Source organism: Daldinia vernicosa (assembly GCF_022497035.1).
Source record: "Daldinia vernicosa strain CBS 139.73 unplaced genomic scaffold F5Y00scaffold_43, whole genome shotgun sequence".
Taxonomy (NCBI): Eukaryota; Fungi; Ascomycota; class Sordariomycetes; order Xylariales; family Hypoxylaceae; genus Daldinia; species Daldinia vernicosa.
In genome coordinates this window covers 263344-287776 of record NW_025953959.1, presented here as the reverse complement: position 1 = coordinate 287776, position 24433 = coordinate 263344, and the positions used below count along the sequence as shown (strand labels likewise).

The following is a 24433-nucleotide window of genomic DNA, read 5'->3' as shown; positions in this document are numbered from 1 at the left end:
AATAACATGTACCGCATCGAACATTGAAACAGGCACGCCTGGCCTCCACAGTTCAAATTCCCCGGCCAAGACCCAAGAAGTGGGAAATTCGAGATTTATCGGGCTAACACTTCTTTCTTATAACCTTGGAACCTCCAAACTTACATGCTACATACATACATATTTCAACCCCATTTTTACCTATCTAGCAGTAAGTATAGCTTGATCTTCTACTTCACCCCTTTCACCTTCTTCCCATATCCTTCATATTTTTAAACAAGTTGTGGTTTCTATCTCTCCATCTAGCCACTTGACTTTTTATTTTATTTTAACTGACTAGGTACTTTGCTCGGCCATTCCCCTCTCCGCCAAGCCATTCCCCTTTATCACTTAGACTCCAGCGGCGGATTAAGACGGGGTGGACTCAATAAATCCAACACCAATACATGACTCCTTACCTTATTTAGCTAAACAACAAACGCCCGAATCCACAATCGCTGCCTGATCATATCTTTATTTTCTATTCGCATCTGTATCTTGCCTTTGGCATACAGACATCAAAATCTGGATTCGCAGTATTTTGCAATTGGCTTATGTAGTTTAGGGGGTTCCAAGGTGCAAATAAAAAGTACCGGACCAAAACCCGACAATCCCATTCCACATCGACGGATAGAACCGACCGTCGGAAAAAAAATATAATCGAGAAATTTCCTGCCTGACCGCACGTGGGAAACCCACATAACCTGTACCGGTGACGATATCACAATTCATTTCGCCCTTATTTCCCCCCCCGCGCGCCACCAAACTTGGATCCGATCCGACCAGACCCGGGTAAAGGACAGGCTTTCGTATGCCGAATCCCACTCCCTGTACCCGCCGTTTATCTGCACTCGCATTCATTTCGACACGCGTACCTCTACTCTTCCCTGTCCGGTGCCGGTGCAGCCCTGCCGGCGCAGTGACATAGGGCGTCGCCCCCATTACGAATCGACATGTTCTGGAGATTTGGCGGTTACGCCAACATCTCGACTATCGATACCATTCTCGATAAGCCTGACTTCCAACTCGAAGATTTGCTTGATGAGAGCGACCTAATCCAGGAGCTGAAACAGCACAATACCAAGCTCATTGAGTATTTACGCGAGTCTAAGGTACTCGAGAAGCTCCTGGAATATGTTATCACACCGAAGCTTGAACCTGTAGAAGCCCCCGAAGAGGAAGCCAACGAGGATGAAAAGAAGGGCAAGTCTAGGGCCCTATCTTTCGGCCGCCCGCGTGCCTCATCGAGAACAACTAGTGATGGAGCTGAGGAGGATGAGGCTGAGAAGAAGAGGAACAGATATGCTTATGTTGCCGCCGAAGTCCTGTCCTCCGATAATTGGTCCATCTATGAAGCTCTGATGGAAAGCCACCAACTTCTACGCAACTTTTGGAATTTCCTCAAAAATCCGTCTCCCTTAGATCCTCTTCAGGCGAGTTATTTTACTAAGGTTAACGAGGCCTTGTTCGATAAGAAGACGGAGGAAATGTTGGATCTCTTAAAGTCTCTCGACGATGCGGTCCCCAACATGCTACGTCACGTTGACTGTCCTATGATAATGGATCTCCTGCTTAAGATCATTAGCCTTGAGAGAATAGAGAACGGCCAAGGTATAGTTGAGGTGTGTTCAGATATCCAAAGAGACCGGTCGGTCAATCAGCTCACGGTATTGCTAATATGAATTCTCTGGAATTAGTGGCTTTACGGCAAAGATGTCATGCCAACGTTGCTCTCATTCCTTGGGCCGGAGCACAGTCCCGCTACGCAGACATCTGCCGGCGACTTCATCAAGGCTATCATCACTGTCTCCGCCAATGCCTCGCAGAACGAGCAGGCCTGCATCGGTCCGAATGAGCTTACACGCCAGCTAGTGTCCAAGCCTTGTGTCCAGAAGCTAATTGGATACATGCTTGACGGTGGGAATCCCCTTACTGTTGGCGTTGGAATTGTCATTGAGGTCATTCGCAAGAACAATTCTGATTATGATCCGGATGTTGGTCCCGATTCAAATGCCTTGCCCTCTAGTCGCGACCCTATCTATCTAGGTACTTTGCTTCGGCTCTTCGCCGACCACGTCCCTGCCTTTATGACAAAAATTCTCAATGCCCCGGCCTCTTCCCAAAGGCAGCAGTTAGATTCTACCTTTGGAGAGAAGATCGAGCCTCTCGGTTTTGATCGGTTCAAGACCTGTGAGCTCATGGCCGAACTCCTCCATTGTAGCAACATGGCGCTGCTCAACGAAGTTGGTTCGGAGCAAGTAATCGCGCTTCGAGACGAAGAACGCCAGCGACTACGAGTCGAGGGCCGACTTGTAACAAATCGTGGCGAGGAGATGCAATCGTCGGAGGATCTGACTATGAGGATGCGCCACTCCTCTCCAGATGATGCTCGCCGCTTAGAGATCACAAACGCTTCCGATGATGACGGATTTGAGGAAGTTACTCCATTAGGTGAAATGACTGAGGATACATCGCATGAATTTGTCAAGGCCGAGGACGAAATTCCTACCGGACAAGTCTCGTCATTTCTCGATAGAGAAGATGACGATTTCGTGGAAGAGCCTCTTAGCTCTCCAAGGCTAAACGTCCATGATGGTAAACTCAATGAGCAACAATTCGAAAATCCTGAGCTCATGGTTGCGCCTCTCTCCCCGAAGAAACCGATCGCTACTCAGAAGCCAGTGCAAGAACAGAGTGATGTTCCCACAGCCAATCCGCAGCCGTCACAGGTGTCCCAACCGAGCACTGAGCAGCACCAGGCAAAGGCACCAGATCAAAAGCATGGCGATGGACCTTCTATGCCAGTTGACGTTCAGACACCACAGTTACAAGATGTGCCCAAAGAGTCTCCTGGAAGCAAACCCGAGGCCACAGAAAATCCTACTACCTCGGTAGTTCAGACAGGAGAGAAGTCTGTTGTGAACGAGGCGCCTATAGAAAACGAGCCGAGTGTAGTTCCTCGCGAACCTTTACAACCAGAACCCGAAAGTGCGGGCAGCATCCCCACTGTTCAAGCTCATCAACCCGAGTTGGATTTATCTGGAAATATAGAACAGCGTCTTGAGCCAGTTGTCGGCGATTACCTCAAAATGCAATTTGTGGAACATGAGGTTGTGCCAACGATACTAGTGAGTGATCTTAAATGATTTTATTCATTCTGGGAAGCTAATTTGAGACAGTCCTTCTTTTTCAAATATCCCTGGAATAACTTTCTCCATAACGTTGTTTACGACATCGTCCAGCAAGTATTCAATGGCCCTATGGATCGTGGCTATAACCCTACTCTAGCAATCTCATTATTCGAAGCCGCTGATATTACCAACGCTATCATTAACGGCCAAAAATCCAGCGAGCAGTCCCAAGCTCGAAATAAGACCCGGATGGGTTATATGGGTCATCTGACGCTTATTGCTGAAGAGGTGGTAAAATTCGCGGAACGGAATCCACCAGAGCTCCTTTCGGAGCTTGTCTTGGATCGTGTCATGAGCCAGGATTGGATTATGTATGTTGAGGGAGCCCTCGCAGAAACAAGAGAGAGGGACAATGCTATCCTTGGGGGAGTTAGGCCCGAAGTTGCTATGAGCAACAGGACGCAGATGGGTGGCAATAGTCTAGGTGGTATGGGCTTGTCAAGCCTGGGACTTGGTGGCGCACAGGGTGGTGGCTCCAACGCGCTTGCTGAGGCTGGGTTGAATGGCACTGGGGGTAGTATGGAAATACAGGATAATGGCAGCGGAAGCAGCATCGGACCTTTCAGTATAAGCTCTGGCTTGTTATCGGGATCCGGCTTCGGCAGCTCAAGTGACGAAGAAGAAGACGAAGCAGAAGATAATGAAGAGGATGTTAATAACGAGGTAACTTGTCCCAGGCGCGATACGACTATCTCTGGTTTCTTATGACGTATCTCACCTCAACAGCATACGTACAAAAACGATTATATTATTGAGTTAAACACATTTACTGATAGTTCAATAGTTTCGCGCGTACACAGATTCATTGAATGCGGCTTCGACATCAATGGATCCCCCTTCTGTTCCACCTCCACCTCCACCACCGCCGCCACTAAACATTCCTCCATCGCGCGCACGCCTACAACTGGCTGCGAGGCTCGCGATGCACCAGAAGAATTCTGGTGGCTCATCGACCCAGCCAGGAGGGATAGAGGGTAATCAGGAACCCGACGAGACCGTGCTCGACAGAGAATCTGAAAGCATCCTCCAAAACCCTTTTGAGGACGACGGGGAGGATGACGTAGATGACGAAAGTGACGACGGCCTTGCTGAAGATGATAACAATGCGGAGTCTTGGGGTGCGGGACCATCTAGAGGGAGCTGGTGGCGAGGAGCTTTGCGACGAGGTAAAGAAAGATTTGGGGATGGTAGGGACGATTCCGACTCAGACAAGGACGAGCAAGCTAAGGGGGATGAGGAAGATGAAGAATTTGGGGATTTTGCGATGCCTGAGGTCGACAAGGACGGGAGCAATGAAAAGGGTGGAGTAATCGTAAAGCCACTTCCTGTTCACCCGTCCTCGCAGAATCAAAAGGCGTCTGCCTTTACCAGCCTCTGGCCGTTCGGGTCAAAGGATAAGGAGAAACAGAAGGTTAAAGATAACGATGTACCCGCAGAAAGTCCGGTGGAGGTTACGGGTGAGATTACGGGCGACGATGGAGAAAAGATTAAGAGTACGCATGAAGCAACTCGAAGAACAAGCATTGAAGACCCTGACGATGAGGAGGTGGTTGTTTAGGAGCTGGCGTCCGAAACGGATGAGGCTCTATACGATGGCTTTGTCAATGTTCCTCATGACTCAGATGGATGATACCCCGTAATCAATATTGCGAAGATGATGGTCCAATGGGGTGGCGGGTCATACTTGTACCGCGCGATAAATGGGATATGGCAACGAGGATTATCACGCGCGTTTGTATTATATGTGGTTCTAGAAATGGCTCTTTGCATGTTTTACGGGTTTCTATCCTGTACAGTAAGTAGTCCGGAATGGTACGAGATTATGGATGATGTTTCAACATGATAAAATTTATTGAGCGTACCTACAGTAGATGCCTACAGTAGATGTGGGAAAGCATAAAGGATCCTTCGGGTGCCGATGCTGCAAGCTCGCGTTGGCTGGACCTTGTTTTTCCATGTCGGGATTTAAGAATGGATAGAACAATCTTATGATGAATGTCATAGAAGTAAGTCAAGCTGATGTTGGCTTGGATGGATTCATTGGCGCAGAGATGGATGACACGGACCAAGTAGATCGCAACATGTATACCTACCAATTTACTACCTATGTGGCGCGCGTGGGCTCGTTCTTGAGGTGATGACCTCACGGTGCTTTATGAATGCGGCGTGGCTTTGTGTAGATTTGCTGATCATAACGGATAGTGAGGTTGTTAGAAGCTAGAGAATAACGGTTGATCAAGGATTCGTGCCCGTCAATGCGTGTCTTTTAAGGATCTGAGGATTTGTCCTAAGGAAAACCATTGCGTCGGCCGAGGGAAGATGATTGGTGACGTGAGTAGGAATCAAATCCTTGGAGATTCCGGAAGACCCTTAGAAGGGAGATCTTTAGAAAGCTGAGTTCCAGCTTACAGCTTATGTTACTTTATTAATATGATCTGGGCCTATGAGACTTAAGAGATGTACTGCAATCTAAACTTAACTGGGATTAGATCTGGCATGAGTTCTTATTTTTAGCTCAGCCAATATACCGTGTGCGTTAGAGAGAGCCTCTCGACTTTATATCTATCTCTCTGGGAATTCCGGCTTACGCCATTTTCACTTTTCCATCCTTCTAGATTAACGCGTACTTGTGTAAAGAGTACGTCAGCCCCAGCCCTCAAACTGCAAAAGGATCATGTATATATGCATTTCAATTGTCGATCGTAGGTAGGATCTTCCTTACATGGCCAAGATGGCTACCTGCAGAGAGTCTGCCGGATCCCGACAGTCATGTCTCTGGGGGGAATCCTATACCTAATCCAATGTCCACTTCACTAAAGCGTATGTAAATAGTAATATCATGCCCTTCCATTTCCATGTCTTGTCTCTTAATCTCCTTTTCCTTCTCTATTCCTATCCCAATGTCGTACCACCTGCGATTTAATCGAGCCTTTGTGAACCCCCAATATAAGATGCTTTCTCTGCTATAGCCAACAGTTCATTTTCGGAAGCGGAACCCATTCGCTGTCCTGTGTATCCTTCCCATATCGCTTCCCTTCACATTCAACGATGGCGTACCGGATAGGAGAAAGCTTCTTGATACTGTCTTCGTCCGAGGAATCGGACGAGCTATCTGAACCCCAGCCGGACAGGGTAAATAGCAAGCCCGTTAGCTTTTCAAACAGAATAAATAGTACGCTCAAAAAGAAGAACCTTTTTATCAACACTTCCTTTCCTATAAATGAGCCAGACAACCAAAATAACGCCGAGCAGCTTCTAAGATCTGAAGTGGCTAATGCTCTGGGCATTGACGCGAGATCTCTTCCTCAGCCGTTTCATGGATTGATACGGGACTATGACGACTCTAGCTCCGTATATTCTGTTTCAAGTAACACTCAGAAGCTTCTGGATGGATCGAAGCTAGCGGGAAAAGATTCTATAAGCTCAGTCTCGGACTATTCGCCCCCAGTTGATACTGCCGAATGGAGGAAGTCAACGGGCGACTCAGTCGAAAAGCGCCTTGGTGCCGCTATGACTAGCATCCTCGGGATTGATGGTGGATCTATGCCTCTAGATGAATCGTTTCTGGATCTTGGGGGGAACGGCCGGAAAGCTAGAGAGCTTCGAGCGGAGTGTATGGAGGCGGGTCTAGATATTAAGACCAGGGATATTATGAACTGCAAGACTATCGCCGAGCTTGAGACGCGTATAATGCCGCTTATCCCACGGAAACTGTCGGAGAGAACGATTCAATCAACGACTATTAGCCCGCCCGAACCAGAGTCGCCAGAGATCCAACCAGACAAATATAAATATCAAGTACCAGACTATTCTCAACCTCCAGCAATTCCACCCAAGGCGGCAGCTAGATACTCTCTCGTTCAACCACAGCCCAGACCTACACCATCCAAGAGAAGTTCTGCTAGAGTTGAGCAAATTTTGTATCAACATGGAGACGTCTCGAAGGCTTCTGTGCTCAAATCAAAGGCTGGACCATTTGAGGGCCGGCTTGTGGCATTTGTCACCCTGAGAGACTGTGTGGTGGACGGCTCAGATGACTGCGAAGTTAAACTACAGAACCCTTATTATACCATCAAGCTACCATATATTCGGAAGGTAGTTGAGTCCCAAGTACCGCCGAGTCTCATTCCCAGCGTCTGGATCGTGTTAGAAAAGATGCCCTTGGACGATTCCGGTAATATTAACCGGAGAAAGCTACAAACGTGGATTCAAAACGCCAATGATGAGGTATATCACCAAATCTTATCTATCGATTCGAGGGCTAGTTTAAGACAGCCTACCAGTGTAATCGAAAGACGCCTCCAGAAGACTGCAAGTAGGGTGTTGCAGATGGATCAAACTGGTATAGGCATGAATATGTCATTCACAAGCCTGGGTGGCGATGAGAGCGCCGCGACGAAGTTTGCAGCTAAATGCGAATCTCAGGGCATTCGTCTTGATACAGAAGATATCATGCAAGCGACTTCGTTAACTCAACTTGCTGCCCTTGCAACGTCAAGTAAGTCGCATTCGCGTAATATGAACGGTATCCCAGTCGATACCTTCGAGCTATCGCCTATGCAGCGTTTGTATTTCCATACCTCATTGGGTAACGACGTTTACCAACGGGAAGCTAGGAACAACGAATACAGGTTCAATCAAAGCATATTATTTCGACTTAAGCGAGCTATAGGTGTTGAAGACGTGGCGGCGGCGATAGAGGCTGTAGTCGGCCATCATTCCATGCTCAGATGTCGGTTCCGACGTAGCGGAAGTTCCTGGTGTCAGTCGATAGAACCGGATATCTCATCTTCATACCATTTTGCCCACCACACAGTTACGACGGACGCAGAAGTTGAAAAAGTAGCTATAGTCGCCCAAGAGACGATCGATATCGAGACAGGCCCCGTGTTTGCTGCTCACCATTTCCACACCCGCGACGGCCGCCAGATGCTCTATATGGTTGCTCATCATCTTGTCGTCGATTCAAAGTCATGGCGCGTCATAGCAGATGACTTGGAAGGGTTACTCACCAAGGGATATCTCATATCCGGCCACACACTCTCCTTTAGAGAATGGACGCTTCACCATAGACATCGCATACGGGGAATGGAACTCCCTTTTGACGTGCCGATGGGAAACTATAAATACTGGGGGATTGATCCCGCCTCTAACACGTACGGGAATACACTGGTTACCGGATTTACGCTCAATGCAGATGTCACCTCAGCTCTTGAAGCTAGCTGCCGAGCGCTTCAGACGGGTTCCGTAGACCTTTTCATGGCTGCTATTATCCTTTCCTTTGCGCAGGGTTTCCACGACCATCCAATACCGACTCTTTGGAACCAAGTAAATGAGAGATCCGTATTCGGTACGGAGCGAAATGTATCAGAGACTGTGGGATGGTTCACCTCGCTCTGCCCGGTAGCTATCGATGCTTCTCCATCGGACAATATTTCAACTATACTGAGTCGATTCAAGGACTCAAATCACACTGCTACCGACAAAGGTGCCTTAAAATTTACTAAGAATATGATAGATAGCACTTCCGCCCTTTCATTTGTTTCCTCCTACTATCCTCTCGAGCTCATGTTTACTTACGTTGGAACGACGCAAAACGTACGAAGTCAAGATACTCTATTGGAACAACTCCCTGCGTTGGGTGGGACGCTGGTTCCAAATATGTTAGATATCGGAAGCGAAGTCGGACGTCTCGCCATAGTCGAGGTTTCAATATCAATCGAAGGAGGTGAAACAAACGTCAGCTTTCTTTATCATAAAAACTCCGCACATCAGGAGAAGATACATAGTTGGATTTATGGCTGTGAGAAGATACTCCGCCAAGCTGCAGAAGGGCTACAGCATGGAGTTTCCGGGCTATCTTCATCTGACGTTCTTCATATGAACATCACTGATGAGGAGCTTAACCGATTAAATACGACAATCCTACCACGCCTCAATCTAGATATTTCCAACATCGAGGCTATTTATCCCGCAACAGACATCCAGCAAGACATTATTATAAACCAGGCCCTGGTTCCGGGGAGTTCTAAGGCGTTGATGATTTGCGACCTCGCGACGTCTGATCGGCCTGTTGACGTTTCGCGCATCTGTGCTGCTTGGCTTCAAGTAACATTAAAACACTCCGCTCTAAGAACCGTCTTCTCTCAAAGCGCCTCGAATAACGGCCTATACGACCAGATAGTTTTAAGATCTCATTCACCTACCATGCTTTTCCTTGAAAGCGACAGTGTGGAAGATGCAATGATATCCATCGACAACTTGCCCCCTTTATCATTAAATGAAGGTATTCCCTGGCACAGACTCATTGTATGCCAAGTAACTGGGAAGACATTCGTAAAGTTAGAAGTTAGTCAAGCAGTATGCGACGTATGTTCCTTACCCCTTTATAACTTTTACCTATAACTGATTACAAGTTAAGGTTGCCAGCATGACTATTCTCTTCAGAGAAATCGACCAAGCCTACTTCCATAACTTAACCCCATTCAGACCCGAAGCATCTTATCCTCAGCATACGCAATACTTGAAGAAAGCTTCATCCAGTATTGATTTTTGGAAGGAGCATTTAGAGGGTGTTCAGACGTGCCAATTTCCCAGACTTAGATCGCAATCTCCTATCCTAAGTGAATGGGAGACTACGTCCATCGATCTTGACATCCAGTGCGAGAGACTTGAGACTCTCGCTAGTGAGTGTAGCATAGATATATCTACTATACTTAGAGTTGCATGGGCTTTACTGTTGCGAAATTATACCGGAAAAGACAGCGTTTGCTTCGGGTATCGCGTTGTTGGTAGAGATTTCTCCATCGGGAACTTGGGAAATGCTGTTGGTTCATTTTCAACTGTTCTGGTATCCAAGATTGAGATCCCTACTGAGGAATTCGTCACACAGCTATTAGTGAACGCGGAAAAGGATCGTATAAAAGCACTCGATCATCAGGACGTGCCCATAAATAGGGTTGAGCATGAACTGCAGATCAGAGGTGGCCGTTTATTCAACACCTACCTTTCGTTCGGATATGAGTACATCTCACATGAGACCTCTGCAAGTTCGAAGTGTCGACACATCAGGACCGAGCAAGCCTCAGAGTATGATGTCGGTGTCGATGTATACTTCCACGACGGGAGCATCACAGTTGACATTGGACACCGCATACTCAACTCCGATCAAGCAATCACCGTGGCATGTGCATTTGGAAGGGCTATTGAAGCCATCCTCGACTCACCAACTGGTACGGTTCAGGAGGTTGACCTGTTTAGTATGCGCGATCATGAGCAAATCCTGGCATGGAATAGCATACCTCAAGCTGACATACCTAAGGGGCGTGTTCACGACTTAGTTGCGCACCAAGCTTCAATAAATCCGGGAATTCAAGCCATCTGTGCGTGGGATGGAGACTTGTCTTATGGCGATCTACATGATTTATCCATAGTCCTTGCTAAACATCTCTTGGCTTCTGGCATGAAGCCGCAGATGCCCGTACCAGTGGTGATGGACAAGAGTCGCTGGGCTGTGGTGGCCATGCTAGCGGTACTCTAGTAAGTTGATATTTTGTGATGTTAAACCAATACTGACTACTCTAGCGCTGGCGCAATTTTGGTGCCTATTGATGTTGAGATCTCCTCGATCATTGCTCGAGCGATGCAGGAAGTCAGTGCCGAGTTTGTGCTTAGCTCTGCTGATGCTCGGAGGTATGTAGATGGTCTTGGGGCAAAGGTCGTCGTTGTAGACGAAAACACCGTCCTAGCCATGTCGGCGCAAGCTGTTGATATAGACCTTCTTTGCCCCACGCCCTACGAAATGGCGTGTATTCTCTTCAGCGCCGGGACTTCCGGGACCTTCAAGAGCGTCTCGTATAGCCATGGGTCTTTAGCAGCTGCTTGTGTCGGACAGGGTTCTACTCTACTGATCAACCCGTCCAGTAGGGTCATGCAGCTCTCTTCGTATAATGTCGATATTGCGCTTTCGGAAATATTCACCACCTTGGTTAACGGAGGCTGTGTCTGTATCCCTTCAGCCTCGGAGAGGATATCGAACTTCTCTAAGGCTGTAAGGCGCATGCATGTTAATTGGACATATTTGACACCGACTTTGTCAAGGAAATTAGATCCAGAAAGCCTACCGGACCTTTCCATCGTCTGTATTCGGGCACGGCATCTTGACGATGATGTCTATGCACCGTGGATCGGCAAGGCTAAAGTATTGATGGCGTATGGTTCTCCTGAAGCTGGTCCCCTTGCACTTTCTGCCACCGAAGTGACTGATTCCAAGGCTTCGCAATGCTTCGGTAACCCATTCTACGGCAACTTCTGGATAGTGAGCCCCGAAGATAGTAACCGACTCATGCCAGTGGGCGCCCTTGGCGAGCTGATAATAGGGGGGCCCACACTTGCTAGCGGTTTGGATATCCATGAACCTGATATCAAGACCTGGGTTGAAAAGAGTACAGCTCGTCCAACGTCGCTACTGGAGAAATCGGGGAGTCGCCTACTCAAGACTGGAGATTACGCCCGATATCTCGAAGATGGTAGGATTGAGTTCTCCTCAGACGATGGCGGAGAAGTAGAGATTGAAGGTAAAAAATTCCGTCTTTCGGCTATTGAGTCAAAGCTTCGGCAATGCCTTGGTCGGGGTGTCGACGTGGTGGTTGAAGTGATTGCCTTCAACGACCCCAACTCGGATCCGATCCTAACAGCATTTATCGATTTTGGAGAAAATGCATTGAAAAGGGGTGAAGGCTTGTCTAACCTCAGTCGCACTACAAAGGAGAGATTATACCTTTCTAAGAAGATGGCTAGTATGGCGCTCCGAGAGATCTTGCCGAGTTATATGGTACCCTCGGCATATATACCTGTTAGGCGTATGCCTTTAACACCAACGTTGGAAGTCAACAGGATAGAACTCCAACGAATAATTGCGGGTTTATCCAGGAAGCAACTTCTCGGGCTAACAGAAGTCTCGAACCCTCAAGAGCTCCAGGATACAAGTTTCAAGCCTCTCCCCCTAACTGAAATTGAGCATCGAATGCGGGCTATATGGGCTCAAGTACTCGGCGTCGAAGAAGGTTCGATTACAGCCAGCGATGGATTTTTAACTCTAAGCGGTGATATTGTTCTGGCCTATGAACTAATCAAACAGTGCAAACAGCGTGGAGTTGGTATTTCTATTGTCGATATCCTTCGAAACATCTCCCTAGGTGAAATATGTAGGGGAGTTGTTACTATAGAGATATATCCCGCAGTCATTCAAGAAGACTTTGAACTGACACAATCAAACCCCCCAAGTTCCCCTACCAGCAAAGAAATTGTGTCACGGGTTGGAATCGACAGCAGTTTGATTGAGGATGTAACCGAGACGTCATCACTACAAGCAATGTTCATTGAGTCTGGGATGTTACATACTCGTGGCAATATCGATTACTTAGAGATCAGCATCACTGGGTCTCTAGACTGGCATAAACTTCAAGATGCATGCTTTATGTTAACTGACGCTCATCCCATACTCAGAACCTCGTTTACTAGCTACAGTCGCCGACTTTACCAGACCGTCTATCGGTCGCACCGTCCGGAGTTTCTAAGGTACCAGTGCCAGAGCTGGAGACTCAGCAACCTGACCACGAAGCTCGTCAAAAGGGAGCAAGCACAGCTGGTTGATTTCAGTCAACCCGTCACCAAGTTTTCCTACTTCGACGCTGGGAGGAGCTCTGTCCTCGTTATACGACTCTCTAGGGCTCAATATGATGATCTTTCTTTACCCGTGCTAGTTCGAGACTTGGCCTGGTTTTATAATTGTAGCGATCAGCCCACCCGACGTCCTGGTTTTTGCGAAGTGGCTAGAGCTTCTCATCGTATGCGATCAAATGGCACAAGCGAATACTGGCGTAGTCTGCTCGAAGGCGCAACAGTGACGCAAATAATATCACAGCCCTCGCCTGCGAAAGTCAGCTTGAATCATACGACCATTCACCGACAAATCCCTGCTGGGTCACTACATAGCTTAGGTATATCATTCGAGACGATCCTTAAGGGTGCCTGGTCAGTTGTACTTTCAACTCTTTCTGCCACTGACGATGTCGTCTTCGGACAGCTCGTGGATGGGAGAAACCTCGGCCTTCCGAGTAAACAAAATATCTTGGATGTTGTTGGTCCTTTAGGCAACATTTTACCTGTTCGAACACGATTACCAGATATTCCAATCACGCCGTACGAATATTTCCGGTATGTCCAAAGCCAGCATGTTGCCAGTATATCACAAAACATGCAGCTCTCAGACATTATACAAAAAGCTACTTCCTGGCCATCTTGGATTCGCTTCAGTACCGTCATCTACCATAAAAACCAAAACAAGGGTACTGGGATGATCGAGTTTGCTGTTGGAAACGCTATGTGTAAACTAAATTGCACGGACACGAACTACCCGCTGTCAGACATCTTTGTCAGATCATGCATGTTGGGATCTGCTAACGTCGATATATCCCTTACGTTCAGCGAAAAGATAAACACCTCCTTCGCCGATGGGGCCTTGGATGTGCTTTGTTCGGTCATTTCGCTTCTCACTTCTACCTTCGTGATGGAGCCATTATATTTGAAAGGTCTCGGCGATAATCACTTAGCGTCGAGGATTCCCCTCCTAGCACCTAAACGAGAGCCTAGTATACCTCTGACAGTCGAGTCAGTCGAGCCCGATCTTGCTCGGGCCGTCCACGCCATTATATCATCTGCGTGGGATACGATTCTCGAGGCTTACTCACTCAAGGTTCCTGATATACGATCGGTTCCCTTCTACGAGATTTGGGGTTCACTAGTTCCTGCCGCTGAGCTCGCCAAGTACTATACCAATAACATGCCTTCTGCTCTTGGTGTCGAACGGACCACTTTCACGGCAGAAGAGATTATCGATCACCCGACGATGATGCAACAATACGAACTAATCATTGCGAAACAACGATCGCCGCATCCCAGACGCAACAGGAATAGCATGTTGATTCGCACACAGTCGGTTTTGGGCAGAAGTATACGCAGGCTGCCTCGCGTCAGCGTCGCACCAAGTGCTCCTATTCCAAGGAGCAACCATAGACCAATGGGTAGCAGCACTTCCATGGAGTCGATGACGACGGGGAGTAGCCTGAGCGATTATGATGAGCCAAAGGAGCATGAGATCGCTCTAAGCCGCAGCACCCGCGAGGCAAAGGGAATTGTCCAGGAGGGGAAGCACTCCAAGGCAACAAAGAAGGGGCCTTCGCTCCTTGGGAAAATGTTGCCTACAATCTCAGGTTAAATTTTTGCTTTTTTCTTTTGTGCAGAGGCAGTTAAAATCTTTGGATGGTTACTGAGGCCGCATCATGGAATACAATTATCTGCATAGGTGGTGTTTGGGTTCGAAGAGATGACTACTAACGAGAACAATATTTTGATACCTGCTTAAAAAAAGTTCTTTAGATATACTGAAGTTACCTTATATTGATTAAATTTCTTTATTGAATCCCACGCATGATTGAATTAATACTTAAGTAGATAGTGTAGCCTCAAAGTCTATGCTATAATATATGACAATAAGTGGTAATATTAAAGTGATCTAGTCTATCTTCCTCACCTTCAATCACCTACTATAATATACCTTCCAGAAAGTTTATATCATTAAAGTGTCCAGAGTAGTCCTATCGTATTTCTAGCCAACCTTATATTTCTGATTAGCCCAGGTCGTCATTTACCTACCTTAGGTACCTAAACTACCAGAAGTCCTCCCTTATGAATTTTCCATCTCTGACAGCATAGTATAAGGGAGACTGCCGATATATTATCTGCTGGCAAATTTCCTCAGCCTTCCTAGATCTCTTGCAGGTAATGCAGGTGTCGTAGTTTAAGACAACATCTCGTTGCTGCTTAACCTTGACACAACTCTCTGTCGCGGCTTTGGCGCACAACCTTAAGACTACTCGATGATTAAACTCATGCTGACATTCATAGCAATGATACCACTCTATATGTCTCACGCACATTCTCAACCTTGGGGGATTTACTGATTGGTCACTTCTGGCGTAATAATGCGAATTATCTTACCTAGCGAGTGACGGAGGTGGCTGATAAGTGAGTGATGGATGCTGATCTTGACTACACATTTCTTGGAGGCAATGGAATGTTATAACGGCTTCAAGTCCTTTCTACAACACAATCATTGTGATATATCATTTTAGCTGGAAAGAAAGGTGCTAGACAATGTACTTACGATGAAATCGTTTTATCCTTTGTTTTGGTCACTTTTATTGTGTGACTGGACACAATGGCTGTTTATGGTTGTATATATTATCGGTTACTTGATCGAGTGCTTTAATCAAGGGGGAGGGGGATTAACAGAGTGAATATGAGACATCCGTTGATATTGAAACCAGCCCTAATGAATTGCCTAACTCGCACAATATTCCTGTGTCAGGCATCAAGGGGCACAATAGAGATATGATGAAATAGGTGGCTTGCCCTTACATAGAACCCAAATATTGGTATAGTAGCTTAGGTTATAAGTGCCCCGGCCCCTATTCAGATGACGTCTCGTACTTTCGTTTTCGTCACGGTGAATTGCGTTTAGAGAGCCTCCGGAAAGCTATATCTCTATATTGACTGGGAGTTAATAGCGTGTCGCACTCGTAGTATTGATAAATGTATGAGTACCTAAGGTAACGGGAAGCTTTTCTTTGTTAAGCTACGTATAGTATGGGTTCGCCCAGGTTTGGGTTTCCTGTTTAGAAATAATCCGCATTATACCTATGCGAACAAAGGCCCTTTATTCGATGACATGGCGCTCTTAGATCATCATACACCCACTTCATATGGATCTTCTTGTGAAAACCGTGATTGACGATAGCCGCTACGGAAGAAATATCCAGACCACCACATTAGAACATCGCCTTAATTACCTAACAAGATAGCTCCTTAATCGATGAATCCGAATGTATCTTTCCAAGCCCCCGCCCTCGTATAGCCGACAGCCCCAATTGCCACCACTCGTCGAGAAGGAGACGGAAGATACTATCGGAGATAACTATGACTGGCTCGCTCTCGCGAAAGAGAACATTCGGCGGGAACTTGAGGCGTCAAAGATGGAGCTTGAACTCGTTAGAGATTTGCTGAGCGAGCTGGAGGTAGGCTCCAAGATAAGGCGATCCAATCGCGGAGCTAGGGACCAGGTGTTCCTTATGAGAGCTTGCCAGGAATACTCCGGCTCGAGATCCTGTATGCTCGAAGAACGACTGCGACAGATCGACTTGTGGATGAACGATGTACACATGGGCCAAAGTGTTCCTCATAAAATACCAGATGAGTATGTCGCATCCAACGAGACCATCTTGATAGAGAAACCCACCTCGGCAGATCATTATATCAACGAGAATATCATCACTCCAAGTAGTGCGTTTCGTGTTTTTACCTAGGCCTACCTCTCGCGATCTAGATATATATGTCTGCTAATATAGTTCGCATAGATGGCTTATGGTTGATATTGAATGGCGACGATGGCTAAGCGAACAAACGGCGTTACGGGATAGTGTGTCTGAACGACCCCTTGTTACATCTCACCAGAGCGACGCGGTGAAACTCTGGGGACCGCTGATTCCTATACTCGCGGCCTATATCGAGTAGAATAGCTCGTAGAAAAGATGGGGCTTGGGCTGATCCCGCAGGGGAAGGTTGCCGACGGCTCCAGTACTTATATAGCTGCCAGGAGTGACTCTCCCGCGACGTTAGACGGGGTTGTTCTTATATGTATTGACTATGATTCACATCATAATACGTCTAATTGTCAATTTACCTCACTTTCATGCATAGTAATTGTATTCTTCTCACTTGAAAAAAATGAACGAGAATACGTAACTTGCTGGTGTAGATGTAGTTTCCTTGGGCATCCCCTTTTTGCTTTTTGCCTTGAGTGCGACGATACACTACGTCGCCATTTTATCGATACGCTCCAGCTGAAAGGATTCAAGAGGTATCACCGACTCCAGACTCCAGACTTCTAAGTGGCGGTCGGTTCGCAGCAACTGTCGTGTAACCATGTACGTATAATTACAAGACTTGAGGATTCGAAGCGGCTGAGTGGCTTTAACCTTATCGAAACCTCGAAAGGCCTACTATTCCCTGAAAGCGCTTTAAATGAGGCTCTTACAAGCCAGACGTATCCCAAGTCCGTGGGCTATATCACTATGGTATCTGCAATGTTTGCTGCTCACTTCGCAACCGTTTGGTTGCAGGATACGTACATAGATGGTAACAGTAGTAACAGACCCCGGCTTTTCAGCTCCATAGATACACTAAATACGGCGGATTAATGTAATATGTCATAGTGTATGTATGTAAACTGTATTCTTGGCGGCGATGCTTGGGTCGCATGGAAGTTGTAGCGGTATGTACTATAGTAGGTATATGTATCTCTCCGCATCCTCCACACTCCACGAAGCTTTATCCAAGGTGATGCCCAATAACCGCTAATATTGTTACGTACGAGAAATAGCGGGACGTAAATAGCCAGCCAATACAAACGTAGGCTGTAATCTGTTCCCTTTGCTTGGATCCTCCTTGCCTCCCTCAATAGGGATTATCCCGGTAGGCCCACTGGACCCCTCTCTCCTTGCTCTCTATCAAGGAATACGCACCTAGATGGGCCTACCAGGGGGGCAATTAAGGGTCGTCACCCCGCGAGCCACACCGAACCCTTTTAGGGCATGCTCCCGCATTATCGGACTCCAGATCACTGCGCCAATGTACGTGCCCCACGGGAGGAATATGTATGAAGGGCAAACTACAAATTCGAGCTTTATTTAAGGGTGGCTAACTCGGAGTTGACCGAGACAAAAGGACGCCTAGCATCTGCAAAAACTGTATAGTAAAACTGATAACTACCTAGGCATCTTATGACTCTCCGGTAGGATTCTCCTATCGTAACGGATGGGATTCGGGGAGCAAGGTTTGCTTGTCTAATCATAGAAACGAACGGGATTGTCGATGAGAGTATGTGTGAGCACGAGTGAGGCACGAGAAGCAGCTGGATCAATTGTATTATTTGGAGATTTTAGTGGACTCGCACATACTGGCGCGTGGCCGACCCAGTCTGAATGGCGTCTTGTGAGATTGGCGAGCAGTACATATGTACAATGACTAATAGGTATTTTTATTGACGAATTGTTCTGGAACAATACTACGTTACCTATTAACTACCTAATGTAGTACTATATGAGGTAGTATTACTATTGTCTAGCTGTCTAGTCGCCTATTTCCATTGTTTGAGTCTTTCTCCCTGGAGGATTAGACGTGATAGAGCGTAGTAATATATACGTAATGCGGTGTTCCGGATGTAAAGGTGCGTTTCGGGGCAGGAGTGACGAAAATACAGGGCTCCTTATATGTACACAGCAATGATCTTTGAATAAATATACGTAGGTATTTATCTTCTTAAAACGTCCCTCCTCGGTGACTCTAGATGTATTTGGAGTAGCCCAAAGCGCCGTCGTCATTGACGCTGACCGAATAGGTACTCTTAACGCTGTTGCGTTAGTATCGTACGAACTAATGCGTTCGGCCGTCATACATATGGTCGAGGTATCTAGACGAATGCTTCTAGAAACGTTCCGTACGTGTCTGCTTCTCTAGACTCTACCTAGAAGGTATATTTTACTTTATATGATCGTTTTATATCTTGAAATCTCTTTCACCTACAACCGCCTGCGTTTTGTTAGTATTTGAATTATCTCAAGGATCTGGGGTCCAGACAGCTGATCGACCGATCCGGCGCTCCGCAGGAGCTGTGAGCACTCACTGATCAGCACTCGGACAGATGCGAGACATCATTGGAGAAATCCACAGGGGAGAATTACCTACTCCAACTCATGGTTCCCTGATACCTTTATTGTCATCCAATTGGGAGCATTGATGGGTAGGCGAGCTGGCGAGGCGGATTTTGAGAAATTCTCTTTTGCAAAAGGTTTTTTTTTTCCTTCTCTCTATTCAACTATGTCTCACTTCTTTTTTGTCCGACCTCTATTATGCGCATATTTACGTGCACATACAGAGAAATATCCAATGCAATGCAGAAATAAGTGATATTAGTCCATCAGCATCGTCGGCGCCTAGACTTTACCAAGAGCCTGGGCACCGGAAAAGCTACCGCATATCGCACGATTAATACGATACCGGGAAGAGAAGGTCAAGCTTCTGTGGCGGGGGCTATGAAGCAGCGAGAATAAGATATGTAGGGCGGTGTGTCGAGAGTGAACTGAACTGGCTAGTCTACCTACTATATCTGCATGTGCCCATAACAACACATAACATACATAGGTAGCAGGTTAGGTATGTCGTCTCTCAGCCTTGGCCGTATCAACAAGTCCAATACTTAACAGTGCATACCTACATAGTAGGCACATCATAAGATATCGTGTGGCGCAGCGCAAACTGGGAAATGGATGAGCTCTTGGTTTTTCCCTTCTTAACCAACCAGAGTCTTGATGTTTTAAATTCTTATCTGCGCAAACTGGCAAACTGGCAAACTGGAACAAACCCTCGCTAGTTCTCACATGGTACCCTGGCAGCCCGCCTCTATTATGCTTAAGGACGTTTGATAAACCCAGGCGGTTGAACAGCAATAGGTCTAGCGTATCGTTTAGAATAATTATATTCTCCATTCCCCAGAACTTTAGATAAACCCGCCTGTCCGCCAAGCCAACGTAAACATATTAGTACCGTGTAAGTTTAAACCAAAGAAGATAGATTAGGAATAGATTAGGAGTGATCCGGCCGCGATCGAGTCCTTGGCAACCTGGAGAACCTCACCAAGCTATCGTCAATAAGGAAGCTCCACAAGCCAAAACCAAAGCTTAAGCACGGTGTTAGCGCTACCATCCAGCCGTTAGTATAGGTCTAGAAGCGAAGCCGTTGACGAGAATTCACGGATAACTACATAGCAGGTATTTATGAAATACCTGAGTCTTCTGGAATTATCTTAGTATATCTTATGGGTAGGCCGAGCTGAGGTCTAATATGCTTAAACGAGCACCAGTCAAATGTCAAATGTGCAACCTAAGAATCCTTTTCGGCCCGGAGGCAAGGGATGTGGACTTGGACAGGGGGAGAAATGCTTAGCAGCTGATAACGGAGATAAGCTCGAATCGACTAGAGGAAAAGTTCCCCTCAGTTTTAATTTATGTAACTATTTCCTTATGTTTCACGTAGTTATCGTCATAACCAAGTTTATCTTAGAACGCGTCGATCTACGAACCCGCTAATAGCGTCACCTAAGATTAGGTATATTGGTAGTTACCTTGTATGTATGTTTGTGTTTTTACACTACTATATAAGAAGTATGTTAATGTATCCAGGGTATCTACATGCACTCTTGCATAGGTATGTACGAGCCAACTGGGTGAACATGATCGCAACCGTGTTTAGCCCCCAGCTGTCTTGGGGGTGGTGGGCATGGCAAGTTTTGGCTGACTGGGTTCGGGTGGCCGAGATGGATGCTACACATCACGCGAGTCGTCAGATTGCTTCCACCGAAGAGTATTCCATGGCCTGGATTTTGATTAGACCCCAACAACGGTCTCTACATACATAGGTAGTCTTCTTATTCGAGGACACCCTATGTAGATCCAGGTTATCAGGTTATCGAACTCATCTCTCGTTATACGGAATACATAGATATCATTATCAGGTATGTAGTAACAGGTATTATTGCATCCCTTAATTACTTGCCCACCTCGGTAAAGGCTATTCCTCCTCTCTCATGCGGTTTATCTCTTGCATCGAACCCGTACCTTGCCTCCTTGCAAGATACCTAATGTAGTGTATCTCTAGCTGCTTGGCCACCAAAAGCTTACCGGGGTCCCCCATTCTGCACGTAGCCTACAGATCCACCGGTCCTATCAAGATCCATGTTAGAGTATGTAGAATGTAGTATGTAAAATGTAGAATGTAGAATGTAGAACAAAGAGAGTCGTAGGTATACCTACACCACGCATTGTATCTGCTAGGCTTTACCATTCAGCACCTATAATAAATAACCCCCGCCAGCGCACTCGTAGCTCTACTTTCTGTAACATTGTCTTGCTCCTTTCACCTCTGCAATTCGGACTCCTGTTTCTAGCAGCGGCCTTGAGCCTAACTGGATAGTATACGATCGCATCCCTGGCCTGTTGCCCATTATATACCAGGACTAACTTTTCTTCCCCCTTCCTCCTTTTTATTCTTCTTATTCCTTTTGCCATAGCACAGCTATTGCAGCTATTCCCATCATCCTCTCTGTCGCGCCTGTTAACGAATTCTGTCATCCGAAATGGTGTCGTCCGAACCTGCTGCCAGCAGTGGCAGCAAAGATGAGAAGGATGTCGGCCCCCCGAGTTACTCGAGCCCGGACCTCATACAGGAAGAGGGCGCCCAAAGATCCGATAACTGGGCGACGCGCAATGGTCTAAATTTCGACTCCTTTAAGAAGCGTGATTATGGTACCGGAATCGTTGAGCTTGACCGGAGCATGAAACCGCGACATCTACACATGATTGCTATCGGCGGTTCTATCGGTGCTGGTTTCTTCGTCGGATCGGGTGGTGCCTTAGCCACAGGTGTAAGTCGTTAAAATATATCCTTAGAGACATGGCTATTTTGGGTGTTCTTGTCTTATACGAAAAATCTTGACTCTCTAACCTCGATGTTATTGATAGGGCCCCGCGACTCTTCTAATCGATTTTTCCATCATCGGTATAATGATGTTTAATGTCGGTATGTACCTACCTAGATATTCACTTAAAAAGCGACTTCTATACCTTTCTTCTAAATGGCCGTTTGAATTAACACCCCATTTCTAGTTTACGCTCTTGGTGAACTCGCTGTTATGTTTCCTATCTCTGGTGGTTTCTATACGTATGCAACTCGCTTTATTGACCCTTCCTGGGGTTTTGCTATGGGATGGAATTACGTCTTACAATGGGCCGTCGTCGTTCCGCTAGAACTCACTGTATGCTCCATCTCGATCTCCTATTGGAACGATGATGTTAGCCCTGGTGTCTGGATTACCGTCTTCTACGTCTTCCTCATCATAGTTAACATCTTCGGAACTCTTGGTTACGCCGAGGAAGAGTTTTGGGCTTCTCTCTTGAAGCTCAGTGCCACTGTCGTCTTCATGTTCATTTCACTGGTTTGCGTCCTCGGAGGTGCTCCTAACGGAAGCCGATACGACGAATACTATGGCGCACGCCTTTGGTACGACCCTGGTGCATTCCGCCACGGTTTCCGAGGATTCTGTGCCGTATTCGTCACGGCCGCCTTTTCTTTCAGCGGAACCGAGCTAGTTGGTCTTGCTGCTGCTGAAGCGCGCAATCCCGCAAAAGCCCTTCCTAGTGCCATCAAACAGGTCTTCTGGCGTATCACTCTGTAAGTTCCTCAACCTGTCTATCACGTCGCTCTTTTACTGGCAAACCTTTCTAATAGCGGATTGCAGATTCTATATTCTTGGTCTTACCTTCGTTGGTCTTCTAATTCCTAGCGATGACCCTCATCTACTCAACGCCGGTTCGAACGATGTTACAGCGTCGCCTTTCGTATTAGTTGGGCAATATGCCAACCTCAACGGATTCAACCACTTCATGAACTTTATTATCCTGGTCTCGGTTGTGTCCATCGGCGTATCTGGTGTCTACGGTGGAAGTCGTACTTTAACCGCCCTCGCCCAGCAGGGTTACGCCCCTAAGATTTTCTCATACGTTGACCGAAGTGGGCGCCCTACATTTTCCGTCGGTCTTCTTCTCGCTTTCGGTCTCCTCGCATATATCAACTTGGCTGCCGCCGGTCCCGACGTTTTCACTTGGCTACAGGCTTTGTCTGGCCTCGCTGCTCTCTTTACTTGGGGGTCCATCTGTCTGGCGCATATTCGATTCCGCAAAGCTTGGGCATACCATGGTCACACCCTGGACGAAATCCCGTTCAAAGCTATCGGCGGTGTCTATGGATCATGGCTCGGATTGATCTTAGTTGCATTAGTATTGATTGCTCAGGTGAGCGCCGCCTTTTCCGCACAGAGTGAAAGTCTTACTAAATTATCTCTAGTTATTCGTAGCTATTTGCCCCCCTTCAGGTGGTATCAACGATGCTGCGGGGTTCTTCGAGCAATATCTCGCGCTTCCCGTCGTGATGCTATTCTGGGTTGTTGGCTATTTATGGAAGCGTACCGGTTGGCTGCGTACACACCAAATTGACGTAGACACCGGGCGACGAGAAGTTGACTGGGCCGAGATCAACGCGTTCCGCGAGAAGCTTGCCGCAATGCCTGCATGGAGGCGTCTACTGGACGTTGTGTTCTAAGTTGCGGCGTTGAGTTGTATATGGGTTTATTCTGTTGGACGCCAGATTGCGGTTACTGGCGTGTGTATAAAGAGATGTAAAATCGAGGAACTTTGCATGATGAATTAGATTTTGTCGGTTGCTGGGCATAATATAGATACCAACGCGAGTCGTAAGTGAAGTTCTAGGAGGAGATAAAGAATTTATTTATAAGATTCCTACCATTGGCTTGTTCCTAATACCGTGTTGCGTGCCCCTTATTTGGAAGTATTACGCTGTTACGCCGTCACACTTAACAGACCTATACTGCTCTCTAGTAGGGTTAAAGTAGGGATGGATGGGTCGAAAAGTACTACCTTGGATCACATATACCCACCTGCTGAACAAGTAGTGCTCTGTTAAATAGGTAGACTTCTATCTGAGCTATAGGAGAGCTACAAGTTAGTTTAGTTAACCCAAACCGTAGACTAACTTGTCGTTTGAATTGAATAGTAACCAGATTATACGATGGTGTAGTCTTTCATTACACTGCACGCTACGAACCAATACTCAGCCAATATCTCCCGTTGGAGCATAGCAGTGGACGTTATTTTGTCATTGGATCAAAGGTATCAACTATCATATCTTGATATTATATTATTACCTACTGATATTTATATCTTTATATACGATGGTACTTAATGAAACGTAGAGTAGACCTCGAGCAACGTTCAAGTCAACTCAATGTTACCTAGGTAGGCATAGCATATATTACCTACTTACATCCTCTAGGTTCCGTACGCCATCATCCCCATTCCTGAGCAAGTGTTTTTTCACAGTCTCTTTTCACTTATTTAAATATCCCTGAGAATCAATAAATCAAGGGAACATATTCCGATTGGACCAACTGGACATCAAGCCACTGCATCTCCTTC

The 24433-nt window shown here is 46.6% G+C and overlaps 4 protein-coding genes across 4 annotated transcripts; all 4 read left to right on the top strand.

Moving 5' to 3' along the window:
- Positions 1-845: 845 nt before the first annotated feature.
- F5Y00DRAFT_144247 (SAPS-domain-containing protein) lies at positions 846-4095 on the top strand. The gene is made up of 3 exons (XM_048004399.1): positions 846-1640; positions 1716-3146; positions 3198-4095. Exons 1-3 carry the CDS (start codon positions 972-974, stop codon positions 3915-3917), a joined length of 2820 nt encoding a protein of 939 aa, XP_047862468.1. The 5' UTR covers positions 846-971; the 3' UTR covers positions 3918-4095.
- Positions 4096-5781: 1686 nt separating this feature from the next.
- F5Y00DRAFT_271997 (uncharacterized protein) lies at positions 5782-14629 on the top strand. The gene is made up of 3 exons (XM_048012895.1): positions 5782-9578; positions 9631-10748; positions 10794-14629. Exons 1-3 carry the CDS (start codon positions 6258-6260, stop codon positions 14485-14487), a joined length of 8133 nt encoding a protein of 2710 aa, XP_047862467.1. The 5' UTR covers positions 5782-6257; the 3' UTR covers positions 14488-14629.
- A 1373-nt stretch (positions 14630-16002) lies between these two features.
- On the top strand, positions 16003-16942 carry F5Y00DRAFT_243889 (uncharacterized protein). The gene has a single exon (XM_048008742.1). It carries the CDS (start codon positions 16154-16156, stop codon positions 16631-16633), a length of 480 nt encoding a protein of 159 aa, XP_047862466.1. The 5' UTR covers positions 16003-16153; the 3' UTR covers positions 16634-16942.
- A 4116-nt stretch (positions 16943-21058) lies between these two features.
- Positions 21059-23743, top strand: F5Y00DRAFT_243877 (amino-acid permease inda1). Its single transcript, XM_048008741.1, has 5 exons — positions 21059-21807; positions 21905-21962; positions 22049-22613; positions 22681-23233; positions 23286-23743. Exons 1-5 carry the CDS (start codon positions 21520-21522, stop codon positions 23538-23540), a joined length of 1719 nt encoding a protein of 572 aa, XP_047862465.1. The 5' UTR covers positions 21059-21519; the 3' UTR covers positions 23541-23743.
- Positions 23744-24433: the final 690 nt, after the last annotated feature.